We start from the raw sequence: 21,038 nt of genomic DNA on the forward strand, positions 1-21,038 counted from the left end.
GGGGCAGGGGTGGGGGCAAAATTATCACAAGTTGACAATTATTGGAATCAACTGAAAAGATAGGTATTACCCGAAAATCAAATGGAGGCTTCCTAGTTCTGATCAGGACTCAAGATAGGTCCAGAGTCTTCTGCATCATACCAGTGCACATCTTCATGAATCCCTGACATGTCAACATCCTCATGCAGCTCTGAAATGTCACGCATGAAAACTGCCTTAACCCCAGGTACCTTGGAGTGCACCCAAATGCATTTCTGTCCTGAGTGGTAGGGAATTAGCTTTCCCCCAGAACACTTTTGTGAACCAAATCTTAACCAAGACCAAGTACTTGTAACATAAGCACCAAGTTCACCGAACAGTGAACCCATGATGTTCTGTCTGTAGATCCAAGCACTTGACAAATATAACAGAGCAGTGGATTACAATACACCAGAGAAGCCACCCATACAAAGGCTGAACACACATCTATTTGCACATACTGTTCATATAAATTTTGTTCCTGTGCCATTTTCAGAGTTAAATAGCAGCATAGGGAGCAAGATGTTTGGAAGAGAAAAGGGATTCTCGGATAGGAATTAAAGAGCTGGAGGCTGAGTTGGCAGGTCACCCTGTAAATACTAGCAGAGCTTCAGACACTCCTTGAGACCCGTAAGTAACACCTAATAAAAGCTGTATATACTCAGATCCACCTATCAGAGTATTGACAATAAAAAGAAAAATAAACAAATGGGACCTACTCAAACTTCAAAGTTTCTGCACAACAAAGGAAACCCTAAACAACACAAAAAGACAACCCACAGAATGGGAGAAAATATTTGCAAATGAATCAACTGACAAAGGATTCATCTCCAAAATTTATAAACACCTTCTGCAGCTCAATACCAAAAAAACAAACAACCCCATCCAAAAATGGGCAGAAGATCTAGGCAGACAATTCTCCAAAGAAGACATACAGATGGCCAAAAAGCATATGAAAAGATATTCAGCATCACTCATTATTAGAGAAATGCAAATCAAAACCACAATGAGATACCACCTTACACCAGCCAGAATGGCCATCTTCAAAACGTCTACAAACAGAAAGTGCTGGAGAGGGTGTGGAGAAAAAGGAACCCTAGTACACTGTTGGTGGGATTGTAAATTGGTGCAACCACTGTGGAAAGCAGTATGGAGATTCCTCAGAAAACTAAACATAGAACTACCATTTGATCCAGCAATCCCACTTCTGGGCATCTATCCAGAGAAAAAGAAAACCACAACTCGCAAAGACACACGTACTCTGATGTTCATTGCAGCACTATTTGCAATAGCCAAGACATGGAAACAACCTAAATGTCCATCAACAGAGGAGTGGATCAAGGAGATGTGGTACATATACACAATGGAATATTACTCAGCCATTAAAAAGAACGAAATACCAGCATTTTTAGCAACATGGATGGACCTAGAAACTATCATGCTAAGTGAAGTCAGCCATACAATGAGACACCACATCAAATGCTTTCACTGACATGTGGAATCTGAAAAAAGGACAGACGGATCTTCTTTGCAGAACAGATGCTGACTCACAGACATTGAAGAACTTATGGTCTCCGGAGGAGACAGTTTAGGGGGTAGGGTGTGCTTGGGCTGTGGGATGGAAATCCTGTGAAATTGGATTGTGATTATTATTATACAACTACAGATGTGATAAATTCATTTGAGTAATAAAAAATGAAAAAAAAAACAACAACTGCATATATAAAACCCAGTTACTTTCACAAACCTCATTGAATTGGGTCAGAGGACTGACTGCCTACCAAGAAGAGACAGAAAGAGCCATTAAATGGCCAAGACTGGGTTGGTCCATTAGAGAATAAGACACACTAGCTTGTTCAGTCACACCTGAGCTCTAAAACTTGATGGTTTATTTCATCACATTGAGGCATCTGTATTCAAAGGCTATTGGTCCTCCCTTTGGGAAAGGCTGAATACACACTCAAAGAATCTCTCCCCTCTGCTTCTTTTTTAACAGCCATACCCCTGGCATATGGAAGTTCCCAGGATAGGGGTCAAATCTGAGCTGCAGCTGCCAGCCTACACTGAGCAGCGACTGTGGCAACACCAGATCCTTAACCCACCGAGTGAGGCCAGGGGTCAAACCTGCATCCGCACGAATGCTATGTCAGGTTCTTAACCCACTAAGTCACAATAGGAACTCCCATGCTTCTCTCCTCTTTTTGCATCTCCTCCTCACTCTCTTCATCTTCTTCCTCCTCTGCTATTAAGATGTTAATGTCACTGTCATCGCTATTTACATATTGACATAAATTGGTTTTATGGTAGAAACAAGGAGGTCTCATGGGCTCAATTCCCGGGGGATATTCAGAACACAGAACTAGCAGAATGTAGGGTGGTGGCTCCATTAGGTGAATGCCTTTACTAGCCTCAAAGAAGACAGTTTTCTTGATTTGTTTATGGGAAATGGTACTGACATAGAATTCCACCCATCCTGATTGGCTAGTACAGGCAAATTCCATAGAAGAGGCCAAATCCTAACATGGGGGGGAGGGGAGAAAGGATGCCAAGACTAGGATGAAATATCTATGAACATAGCGGAGTAAAGGCTCAGACACAGTAACCATGATTAGGCTTAGAAACAGCTAAAGTGCACGAGAAGACAGAGCTCTGCTCCTGGTTGTGATCAACACCATTCAGAGGTGATTGAACACGGAAGTCAGTTTAGGCGTTTTGGGCAACCCTGAATAGGGTCTAATATCTAGAAGGTATTCATTCAGGAAGAATGTTCTAGGCCCCTCTTATCAATGTCTCAATGTCCTGGGATAAATTGGCCAACTCCCAGTTGGCATGGAAACAGCCTCTGAATAAGAAACTGGTGATGTCAGGATGAGGGGCCCATACAATGAGCTACTTCAGATCCTTAGCACAGAGGAGCAGAAGCTGGGGCATGGGGCTGGGCTGCGCTACTCAGGGCAGGAGCATGGACCTACTGTGTAAGGCTCTTTCTCCCAAGACTGTTGGAGAACTGAAGCATTGCCTTCTCATCACTAGTCATTATGCCTACCCTTCAGAGAGGCCTCCTGCTATTTAGGAACCTGACCCAGTCAATTTAATTCCCCAAGCTTCTGGCTGGTCCTCAATCTAACAGATGTACGACATAAAAATATATATAACTCATAAATATCTTTTAATATTCTTCCCCCTTAAGGAGAGAATTGTGGAATAATATAATTTTACCCTAAAGATGACCTCATCCAGTATTTCCTTGAAAGGTCAGAAATCTCCAACTGAGAGTGACTGACATGGATTTAGGGGTCACAGGAGACACAAAATTAAATTTCACAGAATCACATGGAGAAAAATGTTTATTCTCAGTAAAGTGTTCATTCTTCCTTTGGGAAATGTCTGTTCAAAGCTTAGCTATCTAAAAATTTCCAATTTTTCTCCAATGGTTGCTAATCTTTTTAGAAAACGAGAGAAGCCTCAGCTCAGAGACTCACCAGGCCAGTGTCTAGCTGGACTTTAATAGCATTGCATTTGCTATTTTATATTAAATTTGTTTATATTAAATTCCCTGGTGGCCTAGTGGTTAAGGATCGGCATTGTCACTGCAGCAGCTCAGGTCACTACTATGGTGCAGTTTCCATCCCTGGCCTGGAAACTTCCACATGCTGCAAGAGCAGCCAAAAAAAAAAAAAAAAAAATGTATTTTTGCAGCTACTCTCTATTTTTGCTACGTACAAGTGCTATATTTATAGTTGTATGTAAAGTGCCACCTTTTGTAAAGTTAAAATGAATAAATTTGCTGAAATATATCATGTTAATAATATTGTTGATCCAAAATGTGAAAAAAGTCATGACAGTGGCACACGAATGATTAAAGTTGAGGGAAATATCATCTCATTCCCTTTTTTTTTTTTTTTTTTAAAGATGAGGAAACATATGGAATCTATAAAAATGATACAAATGAAATTATTTACACAATGGAAATAGATGCACAAATATAGATAAAAATCTACAGTTACCAAAGGGGAAGGGGTACAGGGATGGATAAATTAGGAAATTGGGATTAACTTATACACATTCCTATATAGAAATAACCAACAAAGACCTACTTTATAGCACAGGCAACTATACTCAATATCTTGTAATAATTTAGAGGGGAAGAGAATCTGAAAAGAATGCATGTGTGTGTTGTGTGTGTGTAAAACAATCACTTTCCTGTATACCTGAAACACATTGTAAATCAACTATACTTCAATTTTTTTAATTAAAAATAAAAAAATAAATATGCGGAAACTGTGATCCAAGGAGTTACATGGCTTTCTCAAGATCGCACAGTCAACTAGCAGCAAAGCCAGGATTTGAACTTAGGTTCCTGATGCTCAGTCCAGTTATCACCATAGCGGAGGCTGCGGGTGCACCTCCTACATCTCCTCAGGATTTAGGCTCTCAGGCCCCTGCCAAAGGGGATATTAGTGGTTGACAGTGCTCAACTTGGTCCCTCTCCAGGAATTGCTATCAGGTAAGGACAGTCCCCAAGGTCATGCCCCCTAACAGGAGGCAACCTGTAACCAATGACTGTCAATGGTGCAGGGGGGTAGGTGTAAAGGTTCAACACCTGCCATAAGACAAGACAACTGCTAAAGTATCATCCAGGTTCTGAAACTCCCTGTGGCATCAGCTTGGGCCTTTGCTATGACTACACTGTATTTCAACACCTCCTGCTGCCCAGGCCAGCTTCCTTCATTCCCCAGTGTGTGGACCTGAGGCATTCCCCAGTACACCTCCTACATTCACATCTTCATCTCAGAAGCTGTTTCCCAGGGAACCTATGAAACATCAAGTTTTCTCTCTATTTCTAAGGGAAAAAAAATGAAATTACTTACCAAAATACCACATCATTAAAGAGAACAGGGGAAAAGCAAGCAAATATAATATTCTAATTAGTTATGACAAGATTAAAGTTTTAAAACTCATTACCAGAGCATGCTATAAAGTTTAAAAAGAAAGAAAAGAAAAAAAAAGAGTGTAGTCATAGGCAGCATATATGAATTTGAGGAGATTTTTTTTTTGTCAAAAATGAACTATCAATTTGCAAATAAGAACTTAATCTTCAACTGTAGTGTCAGTTGTAGATTTAGCTTAAATTTTGAAGTGACAACTGCTAATAGAGGGATTTGGATATTTGAATGTATATGCACAATAGACAGTGATTTTATAATATTGTTTTAAAGAGTACTATTTTAAGAGAACTTCTGACATAATTACAAAAATATAAAATGGAATACAACATATAGGGGCATTTCCTCACGTAACAAATTCAACACACACTTAATTCCTGTTAAGCATTTCACAGAACACAGACTTAAGAAAGATACTAGCTCTATTAGCAAGGAGTGAGCAGTGTATTAAAGGGTTAGGACTCATTATTTCTTGAAACACTGTTGAAGCCTCATCCTCTTCTGTCCTTCCAGAACTCTAATCAAATGTATGTTATACATTCTCTATCCCCTAAATCTCTTACCTGCACTGCTGCATATTTCAGCCATTAGTGCTTCATTCTGAATAGCTTCTTATGATATGATTTTTAATTCTTTCTTCAGCTAAGTGTAAATCTGCAGTTAAACCTATCCATTCAGTTCTTAATTGTGGTTATTTTTCTGTTCAAGAATTTATATTTGGTTCCTTTTCAAATCTGCTATATCATAGTACATAGATTATAGTTCACCACCAAATTTTTCAAACTTGACTTCAATCCCTTTGAACATACTAACCAAAGCTTTCTTACATTCTGTGTCTGGTAATTGCATTTTCTGGAGTACCAGTGGGTCTAATTCTGTCATCTATTATTTCTGCTGGTGTTTACTCATTTTGATTTATCTCTCCTTGTCCCTGGTTTTCAAATTATTTGTAGAATTAATGTAAAGTCTAGCATGACATTGTATTCCACTGATGGGGATTTTAATTTACTACCACAAGGCACCTAGGAGCTGTAGGAATCTGAGACCACCTGTTCAAGTCTTAGGATTTTCTGGACCACCTAGGTGAGTTGAAGAATGGCTCAGTATGAAGACTGGCTTATGAATGGTTTGCCTTTATTTCTACGGAGCATCCCTTCAGGTCTCAGCCCCAAAGCAGTAAGTAGTTTACCAGGGTCCTCATTCTTGAAAAGCCCTAAATGCCAACCCCTGTTCTCCTAGACTTGCAAGGCTAGAGGACATGCTATCCTATCTTTCTAGCCACACCTTCCAAAACAGTAAATGCCTCCAAGGCCAAAGTACCAGAGTTTTGCTCATCTCTCTCAATTTCCTACCTCTCCTGACCTCATATCATTAAATGTTCATTATCTCATTAGAACATAGATGTTTTTTAGAAAAATATATTTATATTGTATCTAATTTTTACTGTCTCCAACTCAAAGGTCAGTCTGAATTATCTAATCAATTTATTTCTCAGAAAGAGAAGGTCATGGAAGATTAGAGATTGTTTGAGATGCCTCTTCTTCCACGAATACACAGTTTCTATCTTTTCATTTGTAATAAAACCTTATAATTACTTGTTCATATGTCAATCCAAGCAATCACATGGCAGTTTATTTTAAACTATAGGCAAATATAAGATTTAAATGCTTAGTTAAAGTGCATGTTTTTGATTATCTAGGGAGTAGGTCTGTAACTTTCACGACATTCTCAAATGTATACCTGGTTCCACGAATACAGTGAGCTCTGGAAGGACAAGGACCATGTCACATTTATTTTGGGATTCTCACTTCCCAATAAAGACTTTCTGAAAATGAAGAACTATAATAAAGCTATTCACAGATGACTTAAGAGAGAGGTACAGATGCTTGGATGTTACTTGAGAAGAGACAGAAAAATATCATGTACACAATTTATCAAGAGGTTTTCTTTGAAATGCAATATTACAGTTGATCCATCAAAGCTATTTATAATTTCCACAAGCATAGATCAGATGCGAAAAATATTTAAGACAAAGTTGGAATGTGGAGATAAAAAAAATATTGCCTTTTATTCTGTTTGGAGGCATAAGGGATATGTCACAATTGGGAAGAATTGTAGGTTTTCCGGTATGGGATCAGAACTGGCCCTACTACTCCACTATTATGGAGCCCCATTCCATGAAACAAAACCCATGTAAACACCTTGAGAGACTGAAATATTATGGTGTGGCTTATTCCCCTGAAATTGTTCCCCAAAATTTGTACGAGCACTTATCTGGGAAAGTGTCTTTAGCTTTCAGAGGCATGAAAAAAGAAGATCTGTGATGCCCCATTCCCAGAGGGAAAAAAAAAGAATTAAAAGATTAAGAATCACTGCCCTGGAGTTTAAAAAAAAAAAAATGACATAGGTGCAGCTGAACACATTACAGTTACTGTGATGTCAGATGCTCCCCAGGGACTTGAATAATACTGTGTTCTCAGCAAGTCGCCACAAAATAAAATGATCCGTGGAGCAAAGATGCAGGGCAGATGTGACCACAGCATCCTGGATCTCTTTCTTCCTGACATGAGTCATTAACATTTGGAAGAATTTCAGTAAGGAAGTGTCTGACTAATAAGATTCTTGAACCTTGCCACCCACTACCTGGCACAGCCTCTGGCGTGAAGGAAGCATTCAATAAATGAATGAGCCATTAACAAGAGAGTTATAATACACCAAGGAAACAGATAATATTGCTGGGCATATCTCCTAGCACCTAAGTCTGCAAACCATCAAAACAGAGGATACTGGCCCAGGGGATTCAAGTCAAAAGTAGAGACAGTGGCAGTGTCCAAAAATCAACTCTGGCCTCTCAGAGCCCAGCCAAGAAATGTGTATATATTCATTTTAAATAAACATTTATTTCAAGTGTAAAATTCCCAAATATCCTCAAGCAAGCTCTATTAGATGTTATAGAACTGGGATCTTCCAGTAAAAGAAATTTTAAAGGTATAAATTTGTTTACATTGCAACATACTGTTTACATTACCACATACATTGTGGTAGGGCAGAGAAGCTCTATGAAAACAACAATACTTAAGAAAAAGAGAAGGTATGTAGTTAAATTTAAGCATCATTAATGTAACAATTAGATCCTGGGGAAAGTGTATCATAGCCAAAAATAATCCATGAAAGAAAAATTTGATAAAGTAGACTATTAAAATGTAATACATAAAACATTCAAAAAGAATATTTTCTCAGGTCAGTCTCCCAAAGCAATAGAAATTAGAGCAAAAATAAACCCATGGGACCTCATCAAACTGAAAAGCTTTTGCACAGCAAAGGAAACCAAAAAGAAAACAAAAAGACAACTTACAGAATGGGAGAAAATAGTTTCAAATGATGCAACTGACAAGGGCTTAATCTCTAGAATATATAAGCAACTTATACAACTCAACAGCAAAAAAACCAATCAATCAATGGAAAAATGGGCAAAAGACCTGAATAGACATTTCTCCAAAGAAGATACACAGATGGCCAGCAAACACATGAAAAAATGCTCAACATCGCTGATTATAAGAGAAATACAAATCAAAACTACCATGAGATACCACCTCACACCAGTCAGAATGGCCATCATTAATAAATCCACAAATAACAAGTGCTGGAGGGGCTGTGGAGAAAAGGGAACCCTCCTGCACTGCTGGTGGGAATGCAAACTGGTACAGCCACTATGGAGAACAGTTTGGAGATACCTTAGAAATCTATACATAGAACTTCCATATGACCCCGCAATCCCACTCTTGGGCATCTATCCGGACAAAGCTCTACTTAAAAGAGACATGTGCACCCGCATGTTCATTGCAGCACTATTCACAATAGCCAGGACATGGAAACAATCCAAATGTCCATCGACAGATGATTGGATTGGGAAGAGGTGGTATATATACACAATGGAATACTACTCAGCCATAAAAAGGAATGACATCATGCCATTTGCAGCAACATGGATGGAACTAGAGAATCTCATACTGAGTGAAATGAGCCAGAAAGACAAAGACAAATACCATATGATATCACTTATAACTGGAATCTAATATCCAGCACAAATGAACTTCTCCTCAGAAGAGAAAATCATGGACTTGGAGAAGAAACTTGTGGTTGCCTGATGGGAGGGGGAGGGGGTGGGAGGGATCGGGAGCTTGGGCTTATCAGACACAACCTAGAATAGATTTACAAGGAGATCCTGCTGAATAGCATTGAGAACTATGTCTAGATACTCATGTTGCAACAGAAGAAATGGTGGGGGAAAAACTGTAATTGTAATGTATACATGTAAGGATAACCTGACCTCCTTGCTGTACAGTGGGAAAATAAAATAAAATAAAAAAAAGAGATTATATATTTTGAACAAGTAGACTAAAAAAAAAAAAAAAAAAAAGAAAATAAACACAAACCAAGACAAACTTAAGTAAAACACTAGAAGAAAATAAACTCCTATATATTTAAATTATGGTACATCCATAGACTAAACTACTATATAACTATCACAAAAGATTGAGTGGAGTCTATATGTGCTGGCTTGAAAGATAAGCAATTATATTGATATAGAAGAAAAGCAAATTGAATGATAGTGTGTTAAAATGAGATACACACCTATGGGTTTCCTATTGTGGTGCAGCAGAAACGAATCCGACTAGGAACCATGAGGTTGCGGGTTTGATCCCTGGCCTCGCTCAGTGGGTTAAGGATCCGGCATTGCTGTGAGCTGTGGTGTAGGTCGCAGACGTGGCTGGGATCCCGCATTCCTGTGGCTGTGATGTAGGCCAGCAGCTGTAGCTCCGATTGGACCCCTAGGCTGGGAATCTCCATATGCTGCAGGTGCAGCCCTAAAAAGACAAAAACAAACAAAAATTGAAAAACAAAAATGAAATACACACCTAGACATAGACACATTGTTTATAGAAATATACATATTTCTGTATGCATGAAAACATATAATACACAGCAGCTCCTTATGCAGTTGTCTTAGGGAGTAGGATTTGATAGGGGGATTTTGACTCCCTAAAATTTATATCTATATAATAATTAAATTTTTAAAATCATGAGCTTGTATTACTTCTTTAAGCAAGAAATGAAGTGTTTAAAGGTGAGAAATAGAGGTAAAAGGAAAAGGGACTCTGTAGCCTGATGAGTAATAGCAACAAGTAATAAGCAAGCTAGAGTCAGACTGTGCCCGAGTTTAAATTCATAGTCTGCCACTTAAAGGCTGTGTGATCCTGAGCAAATGCCTTGTGTTCCCTACCTGTAAAATGGAGATAATAGTCATACATACTTCATAGGCTTGCTGTAAGGATGACATGAGCTAACATATGTAAAATGCTCAGAACGCTTCCCAGCACATAGCAAGCGCTCACTAAATGGGAGTAACTTGACAAAAACACTTCTTGAATTTTAATATCCATTTTCAAATAATACCTATTCAAATATTATCATTTTAGCTCCTTCCATAGTCTAAAATTTTAGCTGTCATTTGGGGAATTTTTTTTCCTTTAGGACATACATAATTTATGATTTAATAATGAAAGTCAAGGAGAAAATGGGATTTTTCTTAAAGCCTCTCTTTAATCTACCTATTGTGAAAAGTAAAAGATAGCTGCATTATCTTGGGGGTTTCTTGGATTAATTTGAGTTGTAAGCAAAATGGGATAAGGATGCCTGCAGGTCAGAAATGTAGGGCATTGTGCTGTATTGATTGGTGGAATCCATAGCTTAGAGATGTTAACACATATTGGGTTTGGGGCTCGGTGTATTTTTTTTTTTTTTAAGGTAGGGGAGAATTCATTACTAACCATTTATTGAAGAAGCTGCCTTCTCTTCATGTTCCCTAGGGAAAGTTTCATCAGATACCCCCACTGTGAAATCTGACCCTGCCTTTCATCTTGAAACCTGAGCCTAACACCCATCCTTATCACCATCTGGCCTCAAGATCAGAAGCAGAACAGTGCTCTTGAGACTCTAGGAAGAACCTTTTTCTAAACCTTCCCATCTGTCACTTGTGTTTTCTCTCCCAATCAAGTAAGGATTGGAATTCATGTCAACTCAAGGTCTACAGATGGCTTGCAGAGTCATCAGCTAGTGGAATTCACCAAGCAGAGGAATGACCCTAGGTCTCCAACAGAATTAATTTCATATCAACTCAGATCAGAAAAGTTTCAACATGTCAGAGGTCAGTTTCCAAACCAGGAGAAATTCAAGCTTCACAGGCCAGCAGTGATGTAACATGGCATTGGTCTCCAAACATTGTTTCCCAAATGGGCTCTATGGAGTCATAATGTTCAGTGGGACCCTCGTGAGTTTTTGCCACACAAATTATCCCATCTCTAAGATGGTTTGGAAATGCTAGTTATTGTATGCCTAACTTGATGGTAGACCATGCCCATTCATTTTATTATTCAATCAACAAATATTTATTGAACACCTACTATGTCTCAGATAATGATTTGGTAGTAGGGATAAATGTGAACAAAACAGATGAGATTCGTACCCTGGTGGAAGAAGGGAGGGAAGACACAAACAAGCTTCAGGAAGTGGCAGGTTCTCTGCAGAGTCAAACTAGGGAGGTGGGACTTACAGTGACTGAGTAGCTAATCGGACTTCAGAGTAGTCCTCTCTGAGTAAAATATATTAAACTGAGAGTTGTAGGTCATAATGTTTGAAAAGATTTTAAGATTGATGATCTTTCAGTAAGGAAATCTAGTAATTTATTTACCCTGACATCTCAGATCCATCTATCACCAGGCTCCTTTCTGAATGGGACACTCACTGGCATCCCAGGAAACACTGGTGTTCTGGGGAACCCAGTTTGAGAAGCATTGGACTGACCATGCTTTTTCTAACAGTGCTGTTAAGTGAGGACACTCTCTGCAGAACAGGCGCCTATTACCCTGGTAAGTGTTGCTAAAATAACCTAAAAGCCCTCCATGAAGGATTGATGGACCCAATCATTGTCTCCATAGGCACTGAGAAAAGTGGAGGCAGCAGCAACTGGAAAGGACATTCTGAACTATGCATTTCAAATTCTGTAAGACTTGCCCCCAGAGGAACTCAGGGGATCATTCAATGCACTTCCTGGAAGTTGAGGACACCACTGGCAGAGGAGGGAGGTTCCTACTGGAACCTGACAACCCCTCCATCACTCTCTTTCCACACATTCCTCATCCCTACGGCTCCAGCCTGGGGTCAGTGGTCTACTGCCAACAGCCAAGGCCAGCCCAGGACCTGGTTTTGTACATAAATTTTATTGGAACAAAGCCATGCCCACTCATTTGCATATTGTGGCAGGGTTGAGAAGTTGTGACAAATAAGGAATGTGTATATATATATATATGTATATATATATATATGCATGACTGGGTCACTATGCTGACAGCAGAAATTGACACAACATTATACATCAACTACACTCATAAATTTTTTTTTTTTTTTAAAAGAAGTTGTAACAAAGATCTTGTGGCAAGAAACCTAAAAACTGCTATTAGGCCCTGAGAGTTTGTTGACCCTGCTCCCAGGCCCTGTTTTCTGTCCACTGGGCCAGTTCCCCCAGCCTTGCCTCTAGCCTCTGAGAGGGGCCAGGTAGGGGGTCCCCATTCTCCTCAACAGATGCCTACCACCTGGGAATATCTGTCCAGAATCTTCTCAATGGCCTGACTTTCCCCCAGAGAAGTAATACACCTGGCGAGAGCACGTCCACTGGTGTCAGATTCCCTCCTCTCAAATTCCAGCTATGCCACTCACTCACTCTGTGACCGTGAGAAATGTGTTCACCTCTCCAACACTCCACTTAGGAGCTTGACAATGAGGATAATAATACCACCCGCCTCATAGGGTTGTTGTAAGGATTAAATGAGATGATACATGGGAAGAACTCCACCCACTCCTTACCTGCAGAAACTGTTTAAAAAAATTAGTTATTATTTTACTATTATCATGAAAGGGACCAAGTAGAGGGACTTAGACACATAAAATACGAGTCTGACAAAGTCCTTCCATGCAAAGCATCTCCAGCCACTTTCAATGAATACATATGAATTAAACAAGTTAGGGCAGGGCTGTGGAGAATCCAGGACTCTCATAAGCTAATGGTATTAACATGGCTAATAGGCATTTATTTTGGAGCAATCTTTTTTTTTTTTTTTGGCTACTATGAATAATGTTTCTATGAACACTGGAATGCATGCATCTTTTTATTTTAGTTTATTTTTTAATATTTTATTTTTATTAAAATATAGTTGATTTGCAGTGTTGTGTCCATTTCTGTTGTACCACATAGTGAAGCAAGGCATAAAGAGACAAATACCATATGATATCACTTCTATATGGAATCTAAAATATGGCACAATGAACCTATCTACAGAACAGAAATAGACTCACAGACATGGAGAATCGACTTGTGGTTGCCATGGGGGAATGGGAGAGAGTGGGGTGGACTGGGAGTTTGGGGTTAGTAGATGCAAACTATTACATTTAGAATGGATAAGCAACGAGGTCCTACTATACAGCACAGGGAACTATATCCAGTCTCTTGGGCTAGAACAGGATGGAAGAAATATGTTTTTGAAATACGTCACTTTTGAAAAATATCATCTTCTACAGCCGATCATATGTGTATTCTTGTGACTCCTGAAACCCACTCTAGATATATGTGTACTCACCTTTACAAAACATGTACTAGAATATTTCCAGCCACACTATTTTTTACAGCTAAAAAAGTAAACTACCCCAAATATCCTGAGTTCTAGAATGGACATGTAAACCTTGGTTCATTGATACAATGGAACGCTCTTCAGCAATTAAAATGAGAACAATCTTCAACTGCATCAACAACATGGGAGAAATCTCACAACACTGAGTGAGAGGAGGCAGACCTAAAAGAGGATTGACTGTGGGGTTCTAACGACATGAAGCACAAGGCATGCAAGGCTAATCTGTGGTGTCAGAAATCAGGGTGGGGGTTACATTAGGGGAGTGACCAGACATGGGCTGTAAGTGGTCTCCTGAGATGCTGAGTTCATTGTTACTTCATCTGAGTGTGGGTTACATGGGTGAACTCTGTTTGCAAAATTGTATTCAAAAAAAAAGGAGAGAGAGAGAAGAAGGAAGGGAGGAGGAAAGACAAATATTTTTGAGCACATACTCTGTGGCATCCTATTTTCTTCCACACCCTTTGTTCTACTCATTCTTTTATTCCTGGCATCTCTGTTATCGCTCTCCCCCTCTCCCTGCACATCTTTTTCTCTAAGGAGAACCTGATTTGTGGACCCTTCACTTTGAAGGAACCACATAGTATTTGCTCAAGTGAAAAAGCACATATTCCACAAACCTTCCACTTCCTTTATCAGGTCTGGCAAAAGGAGAGGTCCCACCCAAGAGGATGCATTTCCAAGTGCCCACTTCTGCTAATGAAGAAGTTCCTTGTCTGTTTGATTCATAGCTGCCTGTCCTATGCTTACTGATAAGTACAGTGATTGTCAATCCAGACCAACTGCTCTTCCCCAGTATATTTCCCAGCTCCTAGGGCTCGAACCCAGACTATGTTTGGCTTTCATAAGAGTGGTATCCGTTTGAGTAACTGAGCATATTATGGAGTAAATGTTGCTAGGTTACGAATTTCTACTGAGAGTGTGGGTCTCCCTGTTGGCCATTTGCTTCAACATGTCACCAGCAATGCCAAATCTCCAATCATACCTCAAAGCCATGCTGGCCGCTCTCTGTCCATCAACTGCTGTCCTGCAGAGACAGGTGTTCAGGGGGATAGTCAGATCTAGAATCTGGGCTCAGAGGATGGAAATGCTGTCTGTTCCCAACTCCCAAATGAGGATGGGACTTTTTGATTCAACTCTGCTTGTTTTAATGCAGCAACATTATCAGTGCTATTTTGATACAAGGACATTTTAATGCTGCCTCTGAAATAATTTGTGTTTCTTCCAAATTTAATATTAAAAAAATAAAGTTTAAACATTTCTCCTTCTCCAAACCCTGAGCCTTAATCCATCTCAGCCCTTCCCCCTGGAGGGGGGATTAGGGCTGGACAGTGGCTGAGGGGAGGGTGACATGCAGAGTTAAGTGACAGGAAAGGGCTGAAGGTGGGGACTGGAGGGTGGGTAAAGGATAGGAAGAGAACCAGGACAAAAGGCAGATAAGGATGGGAGGTTGTGGGGGATATACCACATTACTTGACAACAAAAAGCAGAGACACAGTCATACCAAATGTCCCCCAGTCCATATATCTTCACAACCCTCCCCATGGCTGAATATCCTGTAGTTTCATCACCTACATTTAGAGGGAGGCAGCCACTATCAAGAGTATGGGTGGATTTGAAGTTTGTCACTCAAGACTCCCTAGCATTTGGGCAAATTCCCATCTCCTTCCCTCATGAATTTTGTTTTAATCAAACTCAGTGCTATGGCAAATCCTGAATATTCTCCACACCTTCCTTACCCTCTTAACCACAGCTTCTCCTGCTGAAATCTGACCCATTTTCCAAGGTCTTCCCTGAATATCCAGCCAGGAGGAGTTTCTTCTCCCAATTTCCATCAAGTTTTCTTTTGATGTTTACCTTTACTATGACATCCATCACATGCAAACTCACTCTAGAAATATTTTCATCCTTCTACCTTTCCTTTTTAATGTTGCAATTACATGAAGGCAGGGACTGTGTTGAAGTATAATCACTGCTGTTTGTCAGGCAAGTAAACCATGATGTGGTTTACTTTTTACCTGCATTTTCTCTAAATATGGTAGGTGTTATAATTCTCATTTCACAGATGAAAAAAATTCAGTAAAGAGCAGCTCAATAATTTGTCCTAAGTCACACAAGTTTTGGGTGGTTGAACCAAAATCCAAAGACATTGCTCTTTTTGACATATCATCCTACACAATAGTCTACTCTGAATATATTCTAGCACATGGAAAGCTATGGATGGATGGACGGATGGACATTTTAAATATCCAATTGACCCAAATCAAAAATGTTGCCTTCCTTAGTCAGCAGTTATTAAACCACATACCAAAATAGGAAGCAAAAGATTGTTTTTGTTCTAAATAAGCCTCCCTCTGTTATAGAGAATCAATAATCCCTTGACCTTCAGGTTCAGTCAGGCCAAGGTAATAGCCTCAAGATAAAGAGCAGGAGTTCCCGTCGTGGCGCAGTGGTTAACGAATCCGACTAGGAACCATGAGGTTGCGGGTTCGGTCCCTGCCCTTGCTCAGTGGGTTAACGATCCGGCGTTGCCGTGAGCTGTGGTGTAGGTTGCAGACGCGGCTCGGATCCTGCGTTGCTGTGCCTCTGGCGTAGGCCAGTGGCTACAGCTCTGATTCAACCCCTAGCCTGGGAACCTCCATATGCCGCGGGAGCGGCCCAAGAAATAGCAACAACAACAAAAAAAAAAAAAAAAAAGACAAAAGACAAAAGACAAAAAAAAAAAAAAAAAAAAAAAAAAAAAAAAAAGATAAAGAGCAGATGGATATCCCCCTAGGTCATGTAAGTAATGCAGAACAGTGGAAGGACTTTGGAGGGACAGGATCGGCTTCATACCTCTTCTCTAGGGATTTACTGATTTCAATCATTGAGCCTTGAGTATCTCACAAGGGTCAGTGTCATCATCTGTAAAACAGACCAGCCACATCTCCCTCATAGGTGGCAGACACAGTGATGCTAGGTAATGAATGTGAGCAGTTGGCATAGAGTGAACACTTAATCAATGTTTGTTTTTTTTCAGTTTCTAATGGCAAGGAATTTAAAAAACTGAAAGCAACAAGGCCTTAAAAAGCAAGACACCATATAAGGTCTTCTCCCCACTGCCAGCTCAGCACATGGATCCATGGCTCCATAACCCCCTTGATCTCCCAGTTTGGCACCAAGTCATTCCTTAAGACACTAAAAGATGCTATTTCTTGCCAGTTTTGTCCCTTTTCAATTTGGCACCTGTCCTAGAGGGTGTTCTTTTTCTTTATTTCTACTGATACTTGAAATTAAGACAGATTTCAGTGTATTTCCATGTTTGACTTGAAGTTGAGACAAGAGTCTCGGGAAAAAAAAAAAAAAAAAAGAAAGAAAGAAAAAATTCAGAAAGCCTTAAAATACACCAAACAGAGAAATCCTGTGATGTTTAGAATTTCTACACAATGTTTGCTATCTAAAAGGTGAATTTTTCTCTTGATTTTTCCAGACCCTTCTATTTGTGCCCAAGGGGAAAGCTCAGTTTCTGCTACACCTGGCCCTATGGATGTAGAATGGATGGATATTTCTACATTCTCTGTGGAGAATTCTAGAAAGGAAATTTTTAAACACATGTTTTGGAACAAAACTCCCAAGTGCTTTGAATGAAACTTATCAGTCATCATTTCTCCACCCATCCCCTCTTTGCAGTCCAGAGGCTGAAATCACCAGTTGTCTTAGAAATAATCCTTAGAGGGACAAGTCCAAGGGGAAAAGTAGAGTTGTCACCACTCCAGGTTTTCTATTATCTAAGCTGAATGTAACTCTAAGACAGGAAGCCCCACATCCTTCAGCCACATTCACAATCCATAATATATGATGTTCCTGGAGCCCAAGTCCAGAAAAAGAGTTCGCTATGCACATTTTGCCAAGATGCAGACCTGGGATTTGGTTCGAACAGCTATAACATAAAATAATACAGTCCAAATGCAAACAGCGAAAAGGTGCCCACATCACAGCTCAGAGTGTGCCAAAGTTGACCAAATAATTATACATTTTTCATGTCTCAATAAGGGATCTCATTGGCATTTTGTGGGACGCCGCTGAGTGAGGGCTCCCGGCATCATGGCTGGCATGGAACCCGTATCCTGCTACCCTGGCAGCTCCCCATCTTCCCCATTAGCTCAAACCACATGGAGAAATGACAGCAGGACGAATGAGACACCTTCCTTTTTTTCCAAGTGTATTGGAGTCCATCCAGGAAAAAAGCAGGGCAGCTTGATGAAAAGCCTAGGCAAGTGTTCCCAGCCTCTCCTCTTGTGCACTCAAATGGGGAAACCATAAAAACCAAGAGTCATCTGAACAGCTGTTTATACTTTACAAGCACTTTTCAATGGGTTCTCTTAATCCTGGCACAAAGGGCTAAGAAAAGAATTTTTATTTCCCCCTTTTACAGATCTGGAAATGAAGGCTCACAGAGGGTGAGGGATTTGCCAAAGGATATACAGCTAGTAGGTGCCAGAAACGGGGCGGGATTTAGGTCTTTCTCTCTTGCACCTGTGCTCTTGCTCCTCCCCTTTCACCCAGGCCCTCATGAGTCAATGTGACTTTCTGCCTCAAACTCAAAAGGTAAAAGTCAGGGACTTGGAAAATGTCTGGGTAGAAATCTGATCTTTATGCTCTCAGGACAGAGATAAGGCTGTGCTTAAGTGAGGTAGGGGGAAAAAAATCACTTTCTGCTATCCCATCTGTACAGGAAAATGTAATAGGCAGCAAACTGATATTTCTTAATGATCTAGTTTATTTTGTCATTGTGTCCCCAAAGCAGCAGAAGTGGTGATGCTCTGGGATAGGGGACTTCTGCTGTCACATAATGGGGTCATTGCCATCTTTGAGCTTGCTCTTCCTGGTCATCTGGTCTCTTTCTCCCTTCCCTTGGCCATGTTCTGGGGTGCTCCAGAAAGGCATGGGGAACTCACATTCTGAGCTCACATTCTGTTCAGAAATCACCACTGTCTTGTCCAGAGGTTTGGGTACAATGCTTTTGGTTTCTCATTTTTTGCACAAGGAAAGAAGGACAGGCTTGAATCCCTGAGGCCTTTGGGATCCTTGATCAAAAGCTTTTCCTAACCCCATCTCAGAAATTCTTCAGGCTCTTCTAGTCCATGGGAAATAGGGATGGGGGGTAGGGCATCAAACCCATCATGAAACATCATCCCACACAATATCTGCTTGGGGTTCTTTTTTTAAAGTATGCCAGAGTTCTGATTTCTGCTATCAAGACAGGAACTGGGCTTAGGGGGGCACTTGGAGAGGACTGACTCAGGGTGAGGTCAGGAACCCAAGTCAATTCCACCACCAGATTCTGATCAACCAGGGTGCACAGGGGAAGCCTGTTTTGAATATTTTAGCTTTCTGGTTAATTGGGAACTAAGTAGAGTATATTGAACATAATTAAATCTTTCCTTGATGATGAAGAATCTTGCAATGCCCAGGAACATTCATTCTAAATATCAATTAGAAACCCTCACTGATGGGAAGATAGGAGATTGTATTCATCCTTCAGTGACTTCAAGGTCAACTGCAAATTTATTTTGAGGTTCATTCCTACCCCCAATACTCCTAGCCCAGATGCACTCTTGCCTTTGATGCACAGGATAGAATGAGCCAGACATTAGGTCCACCAGATATTGAAATTCTTTAGTTCCCAGTTCCCCTGTTAAGTAGTCGCACTTGATCTTGGGGAAACTATTTTGCCTATGAGACTCAGTTTCCTTATCCGTACACTGGAAGGTTGGATTTATTGGCTCTTCAACTTTTTAGGGATATAGATTTCCTTAAAAATCTGAGGAATCCTAAGCTTTTCAGAGCCAGGATGGGGGTCACAGAGTAGAAGAATTCTTAGGCCCCTTTGATTCCCGGCAGCCCTGTATCCAGTCAAGTGCAGACATCTACCCAAATCTAAGGAGCAGTGGTTTGGGTCCTTGGCTACACTTTGAGACCACCTGGAGAATTTTCAAAATTCCAATGCTGGGTTGCACCCCATACCCATTAAATCCAAATTTTGGTGGTTAGGTTTCAGGTGTCAGTATTTTTTTTAACACCCTCAAGGGTTTTTCATCTCCAGACAAGCAAACCAGTGCTCTGGAACAAGAATTCTCAAAATTAGGAGTGGAAGAATCACGAAGAGGGCAAGGCAGGTTCCCAGACTCCTGCCCCCAGTGACTACGATTCCTTCTAGCCAGATCCACTTAAGAGGCACTGTTAGCAAACACTATAGGTAATTATAACACAGACCACTCTTGGGACCCTGGTAATGGTCATTGGCTGAAGCCCAGAGGAGACCTCTGCCCTGCAGCCCCTTTCCTCCTAGGTAGTTCTGCATACTCTCCCCTGGGGGCCTCTGCCCTGCTCAGGGAGAAATTTAATAGGCATTTACCAAACAGCCTTTCTCTCCATCTTTCCCATCTCTAACAAACCTGGATCTTTTAGCCTGAACCTCTAACCCCACCAGGATCAATAATTTAAGCAGAGCACTCATCAACATGCTCAGGTTGAATATTTAAACACTCTAGCATCACTTAGCTTCAAGGTGAGAACTGCTGCTGACTCTGGCCTTACTGTTGGTTAGCAAACCCGACCACTGGTGCCAGAGGGTGACTGCAGGGAGCAGGGCTCCAAGGCAGGCCTGGCCACAAAGCCCCAGCCGGTGGGGTCCTGCAACCTTCTGCCCCTTCCTACCTGGAGTGTTTGCAGCAGGACCTGCAACCCACTGGCTTCCTGTTCCGCCATCACTTCCTCGGGTCCGGGAACCGGCTGCCTGAGGCCAGATCTGGGCTGGAGAGAGGCAGCGGCTGCCAGGCTGACCTCGCTGCCCGCCTCGAGGGAGTCTGCAGCCCGGAGAGGGGCCTCAGCTGCACATGCTGCCTGCCGAGTGTGAAGTGACCGTGCTGCAACCCTAGCCCTGGGCCTGCGCGGATGCCCCCCGACTCCCACTGCGGGGATTAGGTGAGCCCCGGCAAGGGAGGGCTGAGCACTCGGGCATGGGGGCAGGGAGGGCACCGGCGTTGAGTCACTCCGCCACCTCCAGGCCACGCAGGAGCCACCCTGGATGGCCGCCAGGCATTCCCAGCTGACCTGGGCAGGCTCCCTGCCGAGGCTCGCTCGGCCCTCCCCGCTGCACCCCCCCTCCCCTTTATTTTTGTCTGTTGCCGGCTCCCGGGTAACAAGAGACCCAAGAGGGCTTGCACAACTAGGGATCTGCAGGCGGAGAAGCCCAGGCCCCCTGAGGTCCCAGGCTTAGGGACTGGTTGAGAAGCAAGAGCTGCTCTGGACATTTTCTGCAGACTAGGTCCCTTCTACCACCTGTTACCCT

General features: G+C 41.3%; 1 protein-coding gene across 15 annotated transcripts in view; it reads right to left on the bottom strand.

The window, feature by feature from the left end:
* Positions 1 to 21,038, bottom strand: part of AGBL1 (AGBL carboxypeptidase 1) — a 1,231,135-nt gene that overhangs the window by 919,729 nt on the left and 290,368 nt on the right. For 12 of the 15 annotated variants that reach the window (XR_014820412.1, XR_014820416.1, XR_014820433.1 and 9 more), the window contains exon 1: positions 20,405 to 20,623. The exons of 2 other annotated variants lie outside the window; for them this stretch is intronic. Coding sequence is in view for 5 of the 13 variants with exons in the window: in XM_084983081.1 (XP_084839207.1) it covers positions 20,405 to 20,455 (51 nt within the window). In the remaining 8 variants the exon portion in view is untranslated. Of the gene's footprint in view, positions 1 to 20,404; positions 20,624 to 21,038 lie in introns of those variants that run through there. One more of the 15 variants, XM_084983074.1, reaches the window with a different exon arrangement.

This window comes from Sus scrofa, chromosome 1 (assembly GCF_054392235.1).
Source record: "Sus scrofa isolate SSC_HxYL_T2T_F1_AM1 chromosome 1, Sscrofa_HxYL_maternal_Yorkshire_Landrace_v2.0, whole genome shotgun sequence".
Lineage (NCBI taxonomy): Eukaryota > Metazoa > Chordata > Mammalia > Artiodactyla > Suidae > Sus > Sus scrofa.